The sequence below is a fragment of the Mesoplodon mirus genome (assembly GCF_964341445.2).
Source record: "Mesoplodon mirus genome assembly, chromosome: 2".
NCBI lineage: Eukaryota > Metazoa > Chordata > Mammalia > Artiodactyla > Ziphiidae > Mesoplodon > Mesoplodon mirus.
In genome coordinates, this window is record NC_138977.1 from 110,594,277 (window position 1) to 110,615,907 (window position 21,631).

Genomic DNA, 21,631 nt, shown 5'->3' on the forward strand with positions numbered 1-21,631 from the left:
GACTCTTTAATGAGATATTTAAAGGTAACATTCAAAAAGAAGTTATTAGAGAAAAATAATTATGGGGGGAACAAAGGCAAGAGGCAGCTATTAACTGAAAATAAGATCAAACAGTTGTAAATCACTCTGTATTTGGCAAAAAATAGTACAGAACATTTGCATACATTTCAGGGACAGGAAGCTTCTGTGTCAACATTAAATGTTCATAAATGTCAAATACACAATTCTGACATCCTATATCTGGGAGAATAGAAATTTTCAGCCAGTGTAGAGTTAAGGAAATAACAAAGACTTGGCATCATTTGAACCGAACTGAATGCCGTACTAGACATTGGAGCTTAAAAGTTTACCATGAGTGAAAAGTAGACTTTCAACAGTCCTTTTCATTTTCTGAAGGAAATGTCTTGGAATTTACCTAACTCTTCTTTCCCTTTAACAAAACAAATTCTAGCTTTAAGAGACATGCTATCCTTTATACTAATGATAATAGAACTTTGTTGAATAATGATATTTTATTATGGTTTGTTTTACTTCATGTTCTCCTTTCTTGTCCACGGGAGGTTTATAATATGTGGAATATATTTAATTTTTTAAAAAAGATCAACTTTTTTTTACTTCATTAGGGATTTTATTTTTTAAAAATTTTTAAATTTTTTATACAATTTTTTTTTTTTTTTTTGGCGGTACGCGGGCCTCTCACTGTTGTGGCCTCTCCCGTTGCGGAGCAGAGGCTCCGGACATGCAGGATCAGTGGCCATGGCTCACGGGCCCAGCCGCTCCGCGGCATGTGGGATCTTCCCGGACCAGGGCATGAACCCGTGTCCCCTGCATTGGCAGGCGGATTCTCAACCACTGCGCCACCAAGGAAGCCCTTTTATACAATTTTTAAAGGTTACTTTCCATTTACAGTTATTACAAAATATTGGCTGTATTACCCCTGTTCTGCAATACATTCTTTTTTTTTTTTTGCGGTACGCAGGCCTCTCCCGCTGCGGAGCACAAGCTCCGAACGCGCAGGCTCAGTGGCCATGGCTCATGGGCCCAGCTGCTCCGCAGCATGTGGGATCCTCCCAGACCTGGGCACGAACCCATGTCCCCTGCATTGGCAGGCAGACTCTCAACCACTGCGCCACCAGGGAAGCCCTGCAATACATTCTTGAGCCTATCTTACACCCAGTAGTTTGTACCTCCCACTCCCCTACCCCTATATTGCTCCCCCCTCACCACTGATAACCACTAGTTTGTTCTCTGTATCTGTGAGTGTGCTTCTTTTTTGTTGTATTCACTAGTTATACTTTTTAGAGTCCACAAATAAGTGATATCATACAGTATTTGTCTTTTTCTGTCTGACTTATTTCACTTAGCCTAATGCCTTCCAAGTCTATTCATGTTGCTGCAAATGGCAAAATTTCATTCTTTTTTATGGCTGAATAGTATTCCATTGTATACACATACCACACCTTCTTTTTTTTTTTTTTTTTTTTTTTTGTTTGCGGTACGCGGGCCTCTCACTGATGTGGCCTCTGCCGTTGTGGAGCACAGGCTCCGGACGCACAGGCCCAGTGGCCATGGCTCATGGGCCTATCCACTCCGTGGCATGTAGGATCTTCCCAGACTGGGGCACGAACCCGTGTCCCCTGCATTGGCAGGTGGACTCTTAACCACTGCGCCACCAGGGAAGCCCCCACACCTTCTTTATTCATTCATCTGTTGATGGACCCTTAATTAGGTAGCTTTCCTACTTTGGCAATTATAAATAATGCTGCTATGAACATTGGGCTGCATGTATCTTTTCCATTAGTGTTTTTGTTTTGGGGGGAATATATACCCAAGATTGGAACTGCTGGGTCATATGGTAGTTTTATTTTTATTTCTTTGAGAAACATCCATACTGTTTTCCACAGTGGTTGCACCAACTTACATTTCCACCAACAGTGTATGACGGTTCCCTTTTCTCCACATCCTCGCCAACATTGTTATTTATGTTCTTTTTGATGATAGCCATTCTGAAAGGTGTGAGGTGATATCTCATTGTGGTTTTGATCTGCATTTCCTTGATATTAGCGATGTTGAGCACCTTTTCATATGCCTGTTGACCATCTGTATTTCCTCTTTGGAAAAATGTCTATTCAGTGCTTCTGCCCATTTTTAAAATTTTATTTATTTATTTATTTATTTTGGCTGTGTTGGGTCTTCATTCCTGTGTGTGGGCTTTCTCTAGTTGTGGCGAGTGGGGGCCACTCTTCATCATGGTGCGTGGGCCTCTCACTGTTGTGGCCTCTCGTTGCAGAGCACAAGCTCCAGACGCGCAGGCTCACGGGCCTAGTTGCTCTGCAGCGTGTGGGATCTTCCCAGACCAGGGCTCGAACCCGTGTCGCCTGCATTGGCAGGCAGAGTCTCAACCACTGTGCCACCAGGGAAGCCCTTCTGCCCATTTTTATATCAGGTTGTTTTGTATTTTTGGTTTTGAGTTGTATGAGCTGTTTATATATGTTGGATAGTAATCCCTTGTCAGTCATATCATTTGCAAATATCTTCTCCCATTCAGTAGGTCGTCTTTTCATTTTATTTATGGTTTCCTTTGCTGTGCAAAAGCTTTTATTTATTTTTTTAAATAAATTTATTTATTTTATTTATTTATTTTTGGCTGTGTTGGGTCTCTGTTGCTGCGCGCGGGCTTTCTCTGGTTGCAGTGAGCGGGGGCTGCTCTTTGTTGTGGTGCGCAGGCTTCTCATGGTGGCTTCTCTTGTTGTGGAGCACAGGCTCTAGGCGCGCGGGCTTCAGTAGTTGTGGCTCACGGGCTCTAGAGCACAAGCTCAGTAGTTGTGGTGCATAGGCTTCATTGCTCCGTGGCATGTGGGATCTTCCCGGTCCAGGGCTTGGACCCATGTCCTCTTGCCTTGGCAGGCAGATTCTTATCCACTGTGCCACCAGGAGAGCCCTTTCTGTGCAAAAGCTTTTAAATTTAATTAGGTTCCATTTGTTTAGTTTTGCTTTTATTTCCTTGGCTTTAGGAAATGGATCCAAAAAATATTGCTGCAATGTATGTCAAAGAGTGTTCTGCCCTTTTTTTCCTCTAGGAGTTTTATAGTATCCAGTCTTAGCTTTAGGTCTTTAATCCATTTTGAGTTTATTTTTGTATATGGTGTTAGAGAATGTCCTAATTTTATTCTTTTCCATGTAGCTGTCCAGTTTTCCCAGCACTACTTATTGAAGAAACCATCTTTTCTTCATTGTATATTTTTGCCTCCTTTGTTGTAGATTAATTGACAATAAGTATATGGGTTTATTTTTGGGCTTTCTATCGTGTTCCTTTGATCTATGTGTCTATTTTTGTGCCAGTACCATACTGTTTTGATTACTGTAGCTTTGTAGTGTAGTCTGAAGTCAGGGAATTTGATTCCTCCAGCTCTGTTCTTCTTTCTCAAGATTGTTTTTAGCTCTTTGGGATCTTTTGTATTTTCATACAAATTTTAAAATTATTTGTTCTAGTTCTGTGAAAAATGCCATTGGTATTTTGATAGGGATTGCATTGAATCTGTAGATTGCTTTGGGTAGTATGGTCATTTTAACAATACTGATTCTTCCAATCCAAGATCATGGTATATCTTTCCATTTATTTGTGTTGTCTTCAATTTCTTTCATCAGCATCTTATAGTTTTCAGAGCACAGGTCTTTTACCTCCTTAGGTAGATTTATTCCTAGGTATTTTATTCTTTTTGATGCAATGGTAAGTGGGATTATTTCCTTAATTTCTCTTTCTGATATTTCTATGTTAGTGTATGGAAATGCAACAGATTTCTGTATATTCGTTTTGTATCTTGCAACTTTATTGAATTCATTGATGAGCTCTAGTAGTTTTCTAGTGGCTTCTCTAGGATCTTCTGTGTATAGTATCATGCCATCTGCAAGTAGTGACAGTTTTACCTCTTCCTTTCCAATTTGGATTCTTTTTATTTCTCTTTCTTCTCTGATTGCTGTGGCTAGGACTTCCAAAACTATGCTGAATAAAAGTGGTAAGAGTGGGCATTCTTGTCTTGTTTCTGATCTTAGAGGAAATGCTTTCAGCTTTTCACCATTGAGTATGATTTTAGCTGTGGGTTTGTCATGTATGGCCTTTATTATGTTGAGGTATGTTCCCTCTGTACTCGCTTTATGGAGAGTTTTTATCATAAAATGGATGTTGAATTTTATCAAAAGGTTTTTCTGCATATACTGAGATGATCATATTGTTTTTATTCTTGTATTTTTTAATGCGGTGTACCACTTTAATTGATTTGCAGATATTGAAAAATCTTTGCATCCCTGGGATAAATCCCACTTAATCATGGTGTATGATCCTTTTAATGTATTGTTGGATTGGGTTGGCAAGTATTTTGTTGAGGATTTTTGCATCTATGTTCATCAGTGATAGTGGCCTGTAATTTTCTGTTTTTGTGACATTTTTGTCTGGTTTTTGGTATCAGGGTGATGCTGGCCTCATAGAATGAGTTCTGAAGTGTTCCTTCCTCTGCAGTTTTTTGGAATAGTTTCAGAAGGATAGGTGTTAACTCTTCTTTAAATGTTTGGTAGAATTCACCTATGAAGCCATTTGGTCCTGGACTTTGGTTTGCTGGGAGTTTTTAAATTACTGCTTCAATTTTAGTATATGTGCTGCTGAAGTGAGCACTAAATTACTGCTTCAGTTTCATTGCTGGTAATTGGTCTGTTCATATTTTCTGTTTCTTCCTGGTCCAGTCTTGGGAGATTGTACCTTTCTAAGAATTTGTCATTTCTTCTAGGTTGTCCATTTTATTGGCATAGAGTTGTTCATAGTAGTCTCTTATGATCCTTTGTATTTCTGTGGTGTTGGTTGTAACTTCTCCTTTTTGTTTCTAATTTCATTGATTTGAGCACTCGCCCTCTTTTTCTTGATGAGTCTGGCTAAAGGTTTATCAATTTTGTTTACTTAATTTTTTATTTTATTTTATTTTTTCTTGGCCATGCCACATGGCATGCGGGATCTTAGTTCCCCATCCATGGATCCATCCCATGCCCCCTTCCAAGGGTGGAATGCTAACCATTGGATCACCAGGGAATACCATCATTATATGTATATTTGTTTTTGTTGTTTATTTTTTCAAAGAACCAGATTTTAGTATCATTTTATGATCTTTTCTGTTGTTTTTTAAATGTCTATTTCATTTGTCTCTGCTCTGATCTTTATGATTTCTTTCCTTCCACTAACTTTGGGTTTTGTTTGTTCTTCTTTCTTCAATTCCTTTAGGTATAAGGTTAGGTTGTTTATTTGTAACTTCTCTTGTTTCCTGCAGTAAGCTTGTATTGCTATAAACTTCCCTCTTAAAACTGCTTTTGCTGTGTCATAGGTTTTGGATCATCACGTTTTTGTTTTCATTTGTCTCTAGGTATTTTTAAATTTCCTCTTTGATTTCTTCAGTGATCCATTAGCTGTTTAGTACCATGTTGTTTAGCCAACATATGTTTATGTTTTTTGCAGTTTTTTTCTTGTAGTTGATTTCTAGCCTCAAAGTGTTGTGGTTGGAAAAGATGCTTTATATGATTTCAGTTTTCATAAATTTACCAAGAATTGTTTTGTGGCCTAACATGTGATTTATCTTGGAGAATGTTCCATGTGCACTTGAAAATAATGTGTATTCTAATGCTTTCAGATGGAATGCTCTCTCTATATATGAATTAAGTCCATTTGGTCTAAAGTGTTATTTAAGGCTTGTGTTTTCTTACTGATTTTCTGTCTGGATGATCTGTTCATTGATGTAAGTGGGGTGTTAAAATCCCCTAGTATTGTGTCATGGTTGATTTCTCCTTTTATGTCTGTTAATACTTGCCTTATATATTGAGGTGCTCGTATGTTGGGTGCATACATATTTACCCTTCAAGACTAGCTGGTAGGCCTGGCCCAGGCTCTTATCAAATTACTGCTTTTTCCCTGGATCCCAGTGCCTGTGAGATTCTGTGTTCATCCTTTAAGTGTGAAGTCTTTATTTCTGCTAGTCCTGTGGGGCTGCCAAAATTAAACCCTGGTGGCCTTCAAAGCCAAATGCTCTGGGGGCTCATCTTCCCAGTTCAGAACCCTCGGGTAGGGAGCCCGATGTGGGGCTCAGAACCTCACTCCTGTGGGAGAGCCTCTGCAGTATAGTTATTCTCCAGTTTGTAGGTCACCCACCTGGAGGTATGGGATTTGATTACATTACAAGTCTGCCCCTCCTACCTGTGTCATTGTGGTTCTTTCTTTATGTCTTTAGTTGTAGTGATGCTGAAAGCTCGACCTCTGTGCACCAGTGTCAGATCGAATCTCAGAGACAGGGTTTTGGGTGAAGTAGGAAAGAATAGCTTTATTGCTTTGCCAGGCAAAAGGGGACACAGTGGCGTCCCACCTTCGAAAACTATGTGTCCCAACCCAGGGAGATTTGGTGAAGAGTTTTGTAGCAAGGGTTCAAGGGTGGGGTTGCTGATAAGACTAGGATGTGTACAGGGCCTGCACTCCTTTAATCTGGTCTCAGGTAATCTTTTAATGAGCTTCTCTGGTTCCTTTAATCTGGTCCCAGGTGGTCTTCTCTGGAATGAAGAATGCTGACATCTTCCATTTGTTGGGGGTTTTAGTTCTATAAATTGCTCAAAGATATTGTTATGTGTATCCCTTCAGGCTGAACCAGGACCCTGCCCCAAAGCTGCACTGTTGTTTCTTGGCTGCTCCGCCTTCGTCTCTGCATCCCCTCCCTTCCTCCTGATAAGCAACTGTTTGAACCTGCCCTCTGGGGCTCAGGGAAGGTCATGGAGGTCATTCCCTACAAGGAATGGGGGACAGAAAGGGTCCGTGCCCAGGAGCCCCACAGGGTCCTGCCCGGTTTCAGTAGAAGATCTTTTCTGATAGGTTCCAGTCATTTTCATCGATAGCTGTTCTGCAGATAGTTGTGATATTGGTGTGCTCATGAGAGGAGGTGAGCTCAGGGTCTTTCTCCTCTGTCATCTTGGCTGCTCTCCAGAATACATTTAATTTTTAAGTTAAAGATAAGAAATATACTTAAATTATAAGTTAAAGTTAATTTTGTGATATCCCGTCAGACTCTGTCGTGTGACAAAACTACCCCTAAATTACAGTGCTGTTCAAATTGTCTTTCAAAATGGCTTCTATTTTTTTTTCTTTTTCTTTTTTTTTTTTTTGCGGTACGCGGGCCTCTCACTGCTGCAGCCTCTCCCGTTGCGGAGCATAGGCTGCGGACGCGCAGGCTCAGTAGTCGTGGCTCACGGGCCCAGCCGCTCCGCGGCATGTGGGATCTTCCCGGACCAGGGCATGAACCCATGTCCCCTGCATCGGCAGGCGGACTCTCAGCCACTGTGCCACCAGGGAAACCCTGGCTTCTAGTTTTGAGTTTTATAAGATGTCTTGTCATGCAGAGTCTGAATTTGTTAACACAGGTTAAAAGATTCCAAATTCTCAAAGGATGTACTAGAATATACTACAATGCATGTGTTTCCTAGAAGCATATTTTTATACAGTCATATGAATACATTCCCAAACCTTTGAATATACTCATGGAATAAAACAACATGTTCTGGTACTTATTGATCTTGCTATTTTTTAGGGAAAAAACACACCACTTAGATAATATAAATGGGTTATTATTAGTGCCAGGATTTATTACAAAAAGTGTTAAAAGAATCCTATCTTGGGGCTATAAACACAGGCTTCTTGAGACACTTTCCTATTAAGTTTCAGTGGGGAGTGCCATCTTTCTAATCTAATTTTCCTCTGGGAGCCTTGTAAGGTCTGCCCTCTTCACTTTACACGAAACCTATTAAGCCTTTTCCTGATTCCACACCCATATTAATCTTGATCCTCTTGTCTGAGCCCCCCTTTCATGGGTCTCTACATTATTCTTTGGAACGAACCTGCTTTGTGAGGGCTTCCACTCCTGCTCCTGCCTTGATTGCCTTCATTCCCTCTGACTCCTAAAGGTTTACTATCTACCCACCTCTGTGGCACTTAACTATATACCCTCTTGTGAGTGTATCTTACTTTCCTAATGGGGTTATAAGCTCCTAGATGGCAAGGGCGATGCCTTATATTCCTTCTGATTTCCTTTGGTGTCGAGTGCAATATAATTTAAACTGAAAGTGATCAAAAAGCTTTTTCAATGAAGATCCCATTTTTATAACACTGCATTTCTGTAAATATTAGGATAAGTGGGCTTAGTGGAAATTTCAGTTAATTTAGACTTTTTATGTACAAGAATGCCAGGGAAGGCATTTTATCATATTGGATCATAAATTGTCAAGAAGGAGGATTAATAAGATGAAATTTTCAGAAAAAAAGTTATGGTGTATCTATATTTCCTGTATTTTGTGGTCATAGACTATACTCCTAAGCTTAACCTTTTGCCCAAATAGGATCAAGCAGGGTATGGATGGTTAAAATAATCAACTTGAAATTACTGCATACTCACAACATGTTTATTCTGTTGCACTTAAAAGCAACAAATACCAGCTAACTTAACAAAATAATTTACTATGTTAGCTCATAGAATGAAATGGAAGGCTGGAGAAACCAGGCTTGGGTATCCCTAGGGAGCAAAGGTAGTAGGATCTGACAGAGGGTTTCTTTAATGCACCACCACTGGGATCAATAAACTCCAAATATTTTTCTTTTATTAGAGGATTTCACTTGAGATTCAGGATCCTGGGAGAGAGGTCCTACTGGCCTTGTTTGGATCAGGTTCTACTCTATAGGTCAAGATCAAGGAACCTTGATTAACAGTCCCACCAACCATCTACCCATGAGGAAGATCCGGGTGCTCCAAAGGAAATTGAGTACCATTACAGCAGGGAGGAAAGGCTAGTCTATTTGTGAAATCACCTTACAGAACATAGAATATCAGAGAAGTAGCAGGTGAGCGACATCTAAGGAATAGCGGAAATACAGGAGAAAGGTGTTGCCCTGACAGAAAACAAGAAATCACTAAATGGTATTTTTCACCATGTTCTCTTCAGGCTACAAGTATCTCACACTATGTGACAATTAAAGGTCAGAAGCTCTTAGCCAACTCTTTATAAAAACTCGTCTTTCTAGTCTAAGTTGATATATATGGAAGCTTTGTATTTCAAAGGTTTGCTCTCCCAAATATTTACTGAGAGAAGAATTTCTCTGGCTCCTGTGCTATGTGTTGAAATGTCACCCAAGGCAAGGCAAAGCAAAACAAGGCAAGGCAAAAGTACTTGGTGTATAAAGGCATTTCTGTCTACTTCAGTTTGCAAACTGGCAAGGGAGATACTCCTCACCCTTTCACTGCCTTCCCCCTGCCCTCCAGAAAATACTGGCTTTATTTATGATTTGCCTTTGTAAATGTGTACTTTTCCTGGAGTGCTGTAATTTGAAGATTTAAATGAAGGACAGTGTCTTATGCATTTGTTTTTATACAGCCTTTTAGTCTCATTAGGTGTTTGGCTATTGCTATCATATATTATCTAGTTTAGGAAATTAAGGCTATCTTTTCTTTAAAAGGTATTCTAAACAGGAATTTCAGAGTACTACACTGTCATTGGGAGGAACAGAATTTTATTATTTACTTTTACAGTAGAGTAGGTACTGGAGAGAGTAAACTTCTGATGAAGGGGCATATCTGAACACTTCAAAGGGTTTCGATATTTGGAAGTTTAGAGTATTCTGTCTGCTAACACAATCATGTGGTCTGGGAGACTGGATTTTAGACTCCACAGTTTTGTGCACAACTTGTAATATCTTTCAGTTTTCAGTTATGAAATATTGAAAGTTAATTTGTACAAAATCCTGTGGCAGGTGGTGACGTGATTTTTGCCCAGGGCTTTGAATGTCAAAATGGAGAAATTCACTGAGGCTCAGGTAAATTGATGGGTGTAGCTATGACTCTCTTAAGGTAGCCACATGCCTCACCATCTAACTAGGGATACGCATGAATGGATGAAGGATATTCCTACTCTCTTTACCTATTGTCTGATGAAACTACAGCCAAGGGGATGGTTTGGCAAAATCTGTGGGCAAAGAAGACTGTTGAACCTGACTGTAAAGCTGGCATGGTGAAGAGAGACAGGAGGTGAAGATTAAGTGGGAGGCCCTGTTGGGGGCAGGAAGTTCAGGCCTTGGGCCTCCAAATCCATTGCCATGTAAACTGTTTCAGAACTTATAAAGAATGAATGTTTCAAATTCCTTTAAAATATCATTTTGATACCAAAACCTAGTCAAAATTAAAAACAAAAAGAGACAAATCTCACTTATGAATTTAACCCTCCCCCAAATAGACTGACATAATCAAAGCAGAGCATGAACCAGGGAGGATTGGTCTACTGATTCAAGTATGGTTCAATAGCAGAAAATACAGATTTTGTTACATTAAAAATTAAAAGGAGCAAATCATAATTATCTCCCTATGCACTGGAAATGCATTTCAGAAAAGTGTAATAAACATTCTTTATAATAATACTCAAAAGTAGAAACTTTTTTTCTTAACTTTGTGAAATATATCTATCTCAGCCTCAGAAGCAGCACCATGACACTTGAAGGCTTTCCCATTGAATTTAGGAACTAGACAGCGATGTGTACTCTTATTATTTAACGTTATTCTAGATGCTTGTCCCACGCAAAGGCAAAAGAAGGAAGTTAGATAGATGCATAAAAATCCAAAGTTGGGGGTAAAACTACCACTGTTTGTCGATGGTTATATAACTGTATTGTATTATAGATTGTATGTATCCAAGAGAATCATCCAAAAATCTACTTCAAACAAGAGATTTTATAGTAAGGTAGTGGAGTCCAAAATTAACATACAGATATTAATAGCTTTTACACATACAAACAAAAGACAAATCAAAGAAATAAGCCCAATTATAATATTAGCAAAAAGGATAAGATATGTAAAAATAAAATAAAAAGAAATGTTGGGGAAAATTTTAAACACTAAGAACACAAAAGTAGACTTGAACAAATGGAAAGATATGAAATGGAAGATAGAAAGATTCAACATCATAAAAGGAGTATTTTTCCTAAATCAATTTATAATTTAACTCAGTCCTAATGAAAACACCATCAGATTTCTTTCAGAAGCAGACAAACTGATTCTGAAGTTCATATAAAAAAGTAAACAAACAAGAGGAACCAAGAAAATATTGAAAAGGTGTGCAATGATGGAGAGAGAGGGAAAGAACTATTTCCACTGGAACTTAAAATATATTAAAAAGGCTTAGGGAATTCCGTGGTGGTCCAGTGGTTAGGACTCTGCGCTCTCACTGCCGAGGGCGTGGCTTCAATCTCTGCTCGGGGAGCTAGGACCCTACAAGCCTCATGGCACGGCTGGAAAAAAAAAAGACTTAGTAGTTAAACAAATGTGGTATGGTGAGTGAATAGACAGATCAGTGGAACAGAAAGAAAAATCCAGAAACACCCATATATTCTCAATAATTAGATACGAATTACAAGTGGCTTTTCACCTATGAAACGACACACATCATTCAGAGAATGTTGAGAAATGCAAATTAAAACTATAATGAAATACTGTTTTAAAGCGAACAAATTGGCAAAAATCGAGAAGTTTCACAACACACCCAGAGTCGCTGGGGATCGTATAAATCAGTTTAATCCCTTGAAGTCAATTTGCTAATGCTAATTACAGCTACAAATGTATATTTGTAATTGACTCAGCAATTCCTGACAGGTATGTAGAAAGATAAATGTGTATGTAAGGTTATTCACTGCAGCATTGTTTTTCATTGGAAGCCATGGGGACTGGTTAAACAATTAAGAATTGCTGGAACACAATGTAGCAGAAAGAAAGGAATGAGGAAGGTTACTATGTATGCATTGCAAAGTATTTGTCAAGTGAAAAAAAGCAAGAGGGCTTCCCTGGTGGCGCAGTGGTTGAGAGTCCGCCTGCCGATGCGGGGGACGCGGGTTCGTGCCCTGGTCCGGGAGGATCCCACATGCCGTGGAGCGGCTGGGCCCATGGGCCATGGCCGTTGGGCCTGCGTGTCTGGAGCCTGTGCTCCGTAACGGGAGAGGCCACAACGGTGAGAGGCCCGCGTACCGCAAAAAAAAAAAAAAAAAAAAGCAAGACACACACCAATGTATATAATATGCTATTTTTTTGTGTAAAAAATTAGAGGAAATCTGTATATGAGTTAGCTTATTGTACTCATAAATTAATTCTGGAAGGATATAAGAGAAACAAGAAGCGTTGGTTACTGGTGGAGAGAATGGAAGTTAGGTGGGAACTAGGTAGATGGAGACTGTATACTTGTTGCCATTTTTTTCATTTTTGAACCATGTGAATGTTTTGCCTATTCGATAAGGAAAACAAACAAACAAGTATGCAACCATATGTGTGTATTTAAGAAAGAAGACTAAGGATGCTCTCTATGTGTTGATAGGGAAGCATTCCCAAGGATGTTAAGCGAATAAAACAAGGCATGGAATAGAATGTACAGTGTCCACTTTTTGTTGAAAAAAGGAAATCTAAGACTATTTGCTTGGTTTTGCTTGCATACTCATAAACTCTGGAAGGATACTCGAGTGTGAACATTGTGATGTGCTGCCTCCAGACCCCCGTAGGAATGAAAGATTTCTTGCTGAAGCAGCTGAAGGGCTGCTGACAGATGGCCTTCAGGGAACAAACCCCATGGGTAATGATTGCCTCTTTTGAAGAGAGTCACCTCACCTGAGATCATGCCCCCTTCTGGGATGGCCTGCAATCAGTGAATTAGCAACATGGGGGTGTGAAGGGCCAGCTTCCCACCCCCAACTCAGGGCAACTGTGAAGGGTCAGCCAGCTTTAGAAATCCCCTTCCTTAAGCTGCATGGTAATTTACCTTCTCCTGCTGCTGTCTGGTCTCTTCCATAGAAAGAGAACACTTTTAGTAAACCTCCTCTTGCTAAGTAAGAGTGTTTCCTGGGGAACTCAAGGTGCCACAGGAAACCAAAAACAGTGATTTCCTGTGGTTGGGTTGGGGTGGGAACCTGGTGAATGGGGGCAAGTTTGGGAAGAAGACTTTACACTCTACACTCTATGCCTTTTTAAAAAATTGAAGTATAGTTGATTTACAATGTCATGTGAGCTTCAGGTGTACAGCACAGTGATTCCGAGTCTTTTCCCTTCTAGGTTATTACAAAAATATTGAATAGAGTTCCCTGTGCTATACAGTAGGTCCCCGTTGGTTATCTATTTTATATATGGTAGTGTGTATATGTTAATCGCAAACTCCGAATTTATCCTTTTTATGATATAAAAAACATCTTTTTGGAAACATGTGGATGTATTACTTATTCAAATCAGAAATCAAAATTTTAAAGTTAACTTGGTATATCAATGATACTTTATCCTTTTCCTCTTATATTTTTAGAGAACTTTTTTAATGTTTCAATTTGGGAGGAGATATTTTTAATCTAAAATACCATGCCTCGCCACACTCTAAATATGCTTTTCTTTTTTTCTTTTTGTTTTTGCTTAGGACCTACAGAGAAACACCGCCTTGATCTCACATTACAATGGAATTTAAGAAGCCACCTGACGGTGGCTGGGGCTGGGTGATTGTACTGGCCTCCCTCTTTACTCAGTTTTTGTGTTACGGATCTCCGCTAGCTGTTGGCGTCTTGTACATAGAATGGCTGGACGCCTTTGGTGAAGGGAAGGGAAAAACAGCCTGGGTCGGATCCCTTGCAAGTGGAGTTGGCTTGCTTGCAAGTAAGTGGAGAAACTTATGCTTCTCCTCACTCGTTAATCATTTAATTACGTTTGCTGCATCATTCACATTGTGCAAGACATAGGAGGCTATTTTCTTTTTTTAAAGTATAGCACCTACTTTGCTGCCTTCACTGAGATTATAAACCACTCTTTCACTGTCATAAATCTATGTGACAATACAGGAATTCCATCAGAGATTCAGTTGTCCATTCATTCATTCCTTTATATATTTATTTGCTACTGTGTGCCAGGCAGTGTGCTAGATGCTGGATATGAAAGGATGAATGGCAAACACATCATTTCTGCCTTCAAGAGGCTCAGTCTAGTGAGACACACATGTTTCCACAAATAAGAAAGATACAGGAGTATGAGGGCAGTGATCCAGGTATGTCCGATGAATGCGGGTGACCAAAGGACCAAATATTTTTCAGCAGTCCTGGGAACAGTTCGTCTATGGTTCATAATTACTCCTCTCTGATTCGGATACACCATGATCAGATTGCATGTCCAACGTTTGTGTCACCTTCTTAAGAAAAATTTGATATGACAAAGAGTAGTCCCTTCTCAATTAAGGATTTAAATATAGTGTTATGTATAAGATGTATGTGATGCGTTTTGTGTGACCTTCATAAAATGTCTCCAAAAGTAATATTCTTTTTTTTTAAATTTATTTATTTATATTTGGCTGCGTTGGGTCTTCGTTGCTGCACGTGGGCTTTCTCTAGTTGCAGTGAGCGGGGGCTACTCTTAGTTGTGGTGCGAGGGCTTCTCATCGCGGTGGCTTCTCTTGTTGTGGCTCACGGGCTGTAGGCACGCGGGCTTCAGTAGTTGTGGCGCATGGGCTTAGTTGCTCCACGGCATGTGGGATCTTCCCGGACCAGGGATCGAACCCGTGTCCCCTGCATTTGCAGGCGGATTCTTAACCACTGTGCCCACCAGGGAAGCCCCAAAAGTAATATTCTTGATAAACATTTATCAAGTATGATATAATAGTGATTCTTAACATCTTTAGAGAGAACAGTAGAGCGGCTTTTTTTTTAAGGACTAAAATCATATGCACTTCAATTTCTGGAGTCATAGTTTGAACTCTGCAGTAGTATTTAGTGATCATCAGTCTAACTTACTAGGAACTAGTTAAGAACAGACATGCTGTATACACACTACTATATATAAAATAGATTACTAATAAGTACCTACTGTATAGCACAGGGAACTCTGCTCAATACTCTTTAATGGCCTATATGGGAATAGAATCTAAAAAAGAGTGGATATATGAATATGTATAACTGATTCACTTTGTTGTACAGCAGAAACTAACACAACATTGTAAATCAACTATACCCCAATAAAAATTTTTAAAAAAGAACAGATATGCTAAGATGTAGCCCTGGAGTCTCATCCTGAGCTATGACCTTTACATGATTCATTGAGCAAATCACAAGCTCTATTCTTATGGGGAAAATAAGGACAGTGAATGTGGTGATTTATAAGGTATTTTTCAGCTCTAAAATGATTTACAAAGAAAATGCATTGGTCATTCCTTCTTTTAAATCTGTTATCTTTTCTGATCACTAAAGGGGACTTCTTAAAACAAAACAAAACAAAAACAGTTGCTTCCAATTGATGAATTACTTTGTTGAATTAAAAACAAGACTTGAAAAACAATGCTGGATCATCTGGCCATGTCAGATAAGAGAACTAAACGTAACTAAACAAATGAAAATAACACTGTCATTATAAGCATCAGAAAAGCAGGAAACATTTGCCAAGATTTGTTTGAAAGAGTTTTTCAAAATGTGGATTGTTTGTAAAGCTGTCAAAGTACAAGTGGATGATGATTGATATGTTTGAGAATATAATTTTTAGAAAATGATCTGGTGAGAAGAGAATTTTTAAATGTTCTCCAATTAGTCATCATTTCTTTTTTGGCTGTGTCGGGTATTAGTTGTGGCATGCGGGATCTTTGTTGAGGCATGCAGGATCTTTCACTGTGGTGCAGGCTCTTCGTTTTGGCGTGCGGGCTTCTCTGTAGTTGTAGCGGCAGGTTTTCTCTCTCTAGTTGTAGTGGGCAGGCTCCAGGGCGTGTGGGTTCTCTAGTTGTGGCGTGCAGGTTCCAGAGCACATGGGCTTGGTAGTTTGTGGCACGCAGGCTCTCTCACTGAGGCGCAAGAGCTCAGTAGTTGCAGTGCGCGGGCTTAGTTGCCCCGTGGCATGTGGGATCTTAGTTCCCTGACCAGGGATCGAACCCTGAGTCCCCTGCATTGGAAGGCAGATTCTTTACCACTGGACCACCAGGGAAGTCCCAATTAGTCATCATTTCTATTAGCAAATACAAAGTTCAACAGAAATTCAATTACCTTGCCTTCCAGCAAGGGTCAAAGGGTAATTGAAATGCTTTCTCCATCAGCACATACTTGGAGAACAAAGCTCTTTTTCAGGAAGTCTGTCCAGGTAAGACTTGAGGGTTTGAGGTGTTCAGGGAAGCTGAGATCTTCTTAGGGATGGATGGGGTACTGGTGGTCAGAGCTGATGCTGAGACTCTGAAAACTGAACTGCAGCTCTCCACTTTCTGCAAGTTCCTAAGTGGATGGACCAGTCTGTCTCAGGGCCCACAAGCAGCCACCTTCACTTGTAGGTGGGACCAGCTACATAATTTGCAATACCACGTGCAAAATGAAAATGCAAGGCCTCCAGTTTAAAAAGTTAAGAATTTCAAGACAGCAGCAGCAGGGCAGCAGACCAAGTGCATGGCCCTTCTTGAGCTGAGTCCTGTGCAGCTGCATTGGTTGCGTGCCTACGAGGCCAGCCCCGCTTGGTGGGCTGGAGAGAGAGAGCATCCCATCAAACGTCCAGGGAATGAACAAGTACTGGGGGAGTGTTGGGCTGAAGTCAGAGCTAATCTGAGTCCTGGCTGTACCACCCTGTAGCTGAGGGAGCTTGTGCAAGTAACTTATCTTCAGTGTCTTCAGCTAGATGAGAAGACACTTGAAGCAGCTAATCAGAGCTTTTGTAGATAAACATAGAATACGGAGACCAAAGCGTTCCAGAATGAGGAAGCAGTGAGAAAATAATGATGACTGGAGAGCTAAGACTTATGGGTGTGTGTTTGTGTGCGTTTGTGCACATGCCTGTGTGCACTTTAGTTAGTGGCCACTGAGTATCTGTGTTGTTGGCTTCCCTTGGCTCTTCATAGCATAAATTAAGGGACAAATCCTGAAAGCTATGTAATATAGTATTAGCAAGAGGGGGTCTAGCGGCGTTTGAGCCACATTCGTCATTTACTTTGTTGACAACTTTCTTCTACACATAAACAAACGGATCAGTACTACCTTGGAAATAGGAAAAGTACATCTCATCATGATTGTCAGTGATTCTTAACCAGGGAGATAATCAGAATCATCTATAGAAAGATTTCAGCATATAAATGCTTGGATTTGACCCTCAGACATTCTAATTCAGTCAGTCTATAGTGGGGCCCACATATGTGAATCTTTTTCAAGCCCCCAAAGTGATTTTCAGTTGGGAGCTACCACTGGCTTAAGCCCTCTCTACTTAGATTGCAGTCTTGCACTTCTTGATCATTCTCAAATGTATATTGGTGTTGACATATTTATAAAGGGAACTCTTGTAGGTTTCTGCTTGAATGTGTCACTGTGTATGCCATGTAAACCATGATAAATTGTGTCCAGTGCCCCCAATTCTGGGGAAAAAACACATAAACGGACATCTTTGCATCCTTTTTGATAAAAATTAATTTAATTTATATATATATATGTATGTATATATTTACATAAATACATCTTTTATAGTTGCTCTTAAAATCAGGAGTATATATGAATTACTTGAGCTTGTCTAAAAAGCCAATTTCTTACTCATCAGTGCTGTGAGGTGGGGATGGAGGGTGGTCCCAGGAATCTTCTTTTTAACTAGTTCCCCAGATGATTCTGATGCAGCAAGCCGTATCGTAGCTGAGAAACATGAGTTGTTTTCTTTACCCAGTTTTGTCCAGAGAAGGCCTGGTAGGTGTCATCCTTGACTAGTTCTGTGATCCGACCTCTGGAGATTTATAATTGAGCAAGCACAGCAGAAGTACATTTGCTAAGCAACATACAAATTCTACTTTTCATGTACCTGTCCCTTTAGTTCAAAAAGTGCCCCTTGTGTGCCTGGCTCAATACCAGCCACCTTCACTTACTTGATCTTGGTTGATCCTCATAATAACACACTGAAATAGGCATTATTGTCCTTAAGGTTTAGTGACCTGCCCAAGATGAACACATTGTCTTAAGAGGAAGATTGGAAAAAAAAAAAAAAAAAGGAGAGAAAGATTGACACCCAAGCAATGGTTTTTCTAACCTGTTAAGTCTGTTTCTTCATCTTTAAATTGGAGATAATAAAAGTACCTACCTGGGACTTCCCTGGAGGTCCAGTGGTTAAGACTCCACACTTCCAGTGCAGGGGGCGTGGGTTCAATCCTTGGTTGGGGAACTAAGATTCTGCATGCTGTGCGTCATGGCCAAAAAAATAAACAAATAAAAAATAAAAGTACCTACCTTATATGATTGCCATGTAGAATACTTGAGATGGTGCTTGGCATATGGTAGGTACTCAACAAATATTAGTTATTAAAGAACAACAATCCCCCACAAATAAAATTACTCTCCCAGGCAGTCCCAGCCAAACTGTGGAATCTGCAAAAGAAAGGGACCCTTCAGCCTGAAAGACAAAGACATTTCTAGGGGGATGGGCAGGAGGGAGAACTGTCAAGATTGTATCTAAGCATCTGGAATTTAAAGGCTGACCCACTGTCTTTAACAAACCCAGATTTGGACAATAGCTAAGAATAGCGGAAAGACATGCAATTCTTAACTTTACACTCTTTATAATCTTAATTCTTTCTCTTTGAAACTTGAGTAACTGAGAAAATACTAAGAAGTAGACCTCTCATCTGAATTGTTTTTCCAGATGATCCTTAGGATGAGTAAAGCTGGATATCAAGGATTCGGCCTCCCTTGGTTATACACCGTCATTACACACACTCAGAGAGTCTCTTCTCCTGTGTGTTAGGGAGGCTCAGACATCATCTCTGCTATAAGGGATTTAGAGTCTCAGGGAAGACACAGGAAAAAAGGGTAGTAATGCCTTGAGACTTCACCACAAATACCAAGAATAGCAAGAACAAGGCAGTCTCTGGAGTTTTGTAGAGATAGGCTGTGAAGTGGGCCAGAAGGGAGGGTGGGCCGGGCCAGATGCATGGGCAAGGAGAGGGCAGTCCACACAGAGTCCCCGTATGCAAAGCCCTGGCATCACGCTGCAGGTGATGCAGTCTGGTAGAGTAAATGTGGCTGGAGAAGGAGTGATGTGTTAGGAGGTGTGATAGTCTGTGTCCACTTGGCTAGGGCTGCATTCCATGGTTAGTCAAACACTCATGGAGGTATCACTGTGAAGGTATCTTATAGATGTGCTCCGAGTCCATAATCAATTGACTTGAAGTAAGCGAGATTATCTTAAGTAACCTAGGTGGATCTGATTCAATTCATTGAAAGTCTTTATGAGTAGAAATGAGCTTTTCCAGAAGAAGAAATTCAGCCTACGGCTGTAGCTTCATCCTGTGGAAGAGAGTTCCAACCTGCCCTTCCTGACGCCTAGTCCTGTGGATGCTGTCCTTGCCTAGCCAGGTCCCAAAACCACATAAGCCAATTCCTTGCAATAAATCTCTTAATGTGAGTCTTCTTCTGGTTCAGTTTCTCTGGTCGAAACCTGAAGGATTCAGAAGGAATGGAAGGTAACTGAACTAAAGGGCGATCATGGCCTTATATTGTTTTAAGTTGGCAGAAAGCACTCTTTGGTTGGGTGTTATGCTTCACATTCAAGGAGAAGGGTGGGACCATTTTTCTGACTGCAGAGTTGCTGATACAGCAGGGAGATCTTTTGTTCTGTAGTTTTGTACTCCAGATAGATTTAACAGTCCCCTCCCTCTCTTTTTTTTGTCTTTAGTTCCTCCAAAGATCTTCAAATCCCTCATGAGTCAGTACATCTATCTCCAGGTTAATATAATGAGTCAGTATAGCCAACAGGCTTGCTGCCTGAGTTGTGAGTGTTGGCAGAGCTGGGTTTCAGCATATCTGTACAGTTTTACCCCCTGTTAACTCCTTGCATAGGACTGAATTCCTGCCTCGTACAAGGATGCTGTTACATTGGCCCATTCCCAGTGTGCTAGGCAGGTCTAGGGTTTGGTGAGAATCTTGGCAGGTTTTGCTGACTTGAAGAAGGCAAATGTACATGATACACCAAAGCAACCGATGAGCAAGGTGATAGGTATACTTGAGAGCAAGGATTTGAGTGGGTGTGGTTCTGTAGTGCCTTTCTCTTCCTCAGGAAGATGAACTTAAAATTCCTGGTCTCAGGGACTTCCCTGGCGGTCCAGTGGTTAAGACTCCGCCTTCCAGTGTGGGGCGCGGGGTTCCCTCCCCGGTCGGGGGAACTAAGGTCCCACATGCTGCGGGGTGTGGCCAAAAATTTTTAAAAAAAAGGGGGGGAGTAAGAAGTGAGAAACCTGCCAGTTTGTTGGGCTCCCCGCCTTGTAAGTAGAGGGATAGGACTCGTGGGCCTAATCAATCTGCTGTCTTAGGAAATCCTTGCAGTGCTCCAAGCACACAGCCTGGTTACTGCTATAATTTATTTCTCATTGTACCTTCAGCATACTTACGACAGTAGGCCTGGCCATCCTACCACTCTGGGGACTCTCTGAAACTTTTGGGGCGAGAGAAGTGCATGGAAGTTGATTTCTTTCCCAAAGGGAATAATTTCCAAAGCTGTCTTATAAAAATTACAAATTGGAGAACCACATTATGGTTCTCTTCTCTCCATTTAGAATGTATTTTCATCTCTTTTGTCAATACTTCACAGCCCAGTTCAAGGCTCAGTTCTTTGGCCCATGGTGATCGCCCTTTTCTGAAATCCCCAAACACATGATCTGAACCTTTCTTTTGTGCTTATGGCCCGTGGCCTTAGGCTTTGATATGTGTTTGTTTTGCCTTTTGGTCTAGGTCAGAAATTTTGCGTCTTCTTCTCTGTGTCCTTATCTACCATGATATGAGACTCCAGTGCTGTGTGGTCCAGTACAGTAAGCACTAGCCACATGTGGCTATTGGGCACGTGAAATGTGGCTAGTTCAAGATGAGATGCGTTGTAAGTGTAACAAACACACAGTGAATTTCAAAGACTCAGTACAAAACAAAGGAGTGTAAAATATCTCTTTAATCATGTTGAAATGTTGAAATGATGATGTTTTCGATGTATTTGGTTAGATAAAATCTATTATTGAAATCAATTTTACCTCTTCTTATCTATCTAATGGAGCTAGTAGAAAGTTTAAAATTCCACGTGTGCCTCCTTATCTTTCTAGTTTGCAGCAGTGCTGCTCTAATGGATGCTTGGTAAATAGTGAAGGAATGGTAATGGTCAAATACTTACTCTTTTGTTTGACTAATGCAGACCTAAATTTATGTTACCAGCAAACTTTTAAAGATGTGTATTCTTCCTCCACATTAATTTTCATAGCCAGCCAAAAATTTAACTCCATTTCTTCCCACATGACCCTGAAGGGCTAAAGGAAACAATTTCATCCCTTAACGTGTACGTCATTCTGACTTCCTTAGAACAACTCATCCTTCTCATTTTCTTTCTTTTTTTTAAAATTAATTTTTATTGGAGTATAGTTGATTTTCAGTGTTGTGTTAGTTTCTGCTGTACAGCAAAGTGAATCAGTTATACATATGCATATGCATATATCCACTCTTTTTTTAGATTCTGTTCCCATAGAGGTCATTACAGAGTACTGAGTAGCGTTCCCTGTGCTATATAGTAGGTTCTTATTAGTTATCTATTTTATATATACTAGTGTG

General features: G+C 40.3%; 1 protein-coding gene across 4 annotated transcripts in view; it reads left to right on the plus strand.

Moving 5' to 3' along the window:
- SLC16A9 (solute carrier family 16 member 9) overlaps window positions 1-21,631 on the plus strand; it is a 71,229-nt gene that overhangs the window by 18,911 nt on the left and 30,687 nt on the right. For 3 of the 4 annotated variants that reach the window (XM_082634910.1, XM_082634912.1, XM_082634911.1), the window contains exon 2: window positions 13,492-13,724. The exons of the other annotated variant lie outside the window; for it this stretch is intronic. In XM_082634910.1, coding sequence (XP_082491036.1) covers window positions 13,529-13,724 — 196 coding nt within the window. In that variant the 5' untranslated portion in view covers window positions 13,492-13,528. The remainder of the gene's footprint in view (window positions 1-13,491; window positions 13,725-21,631) is intronic. 4 annotated transcript variants of the gene reach the window in all.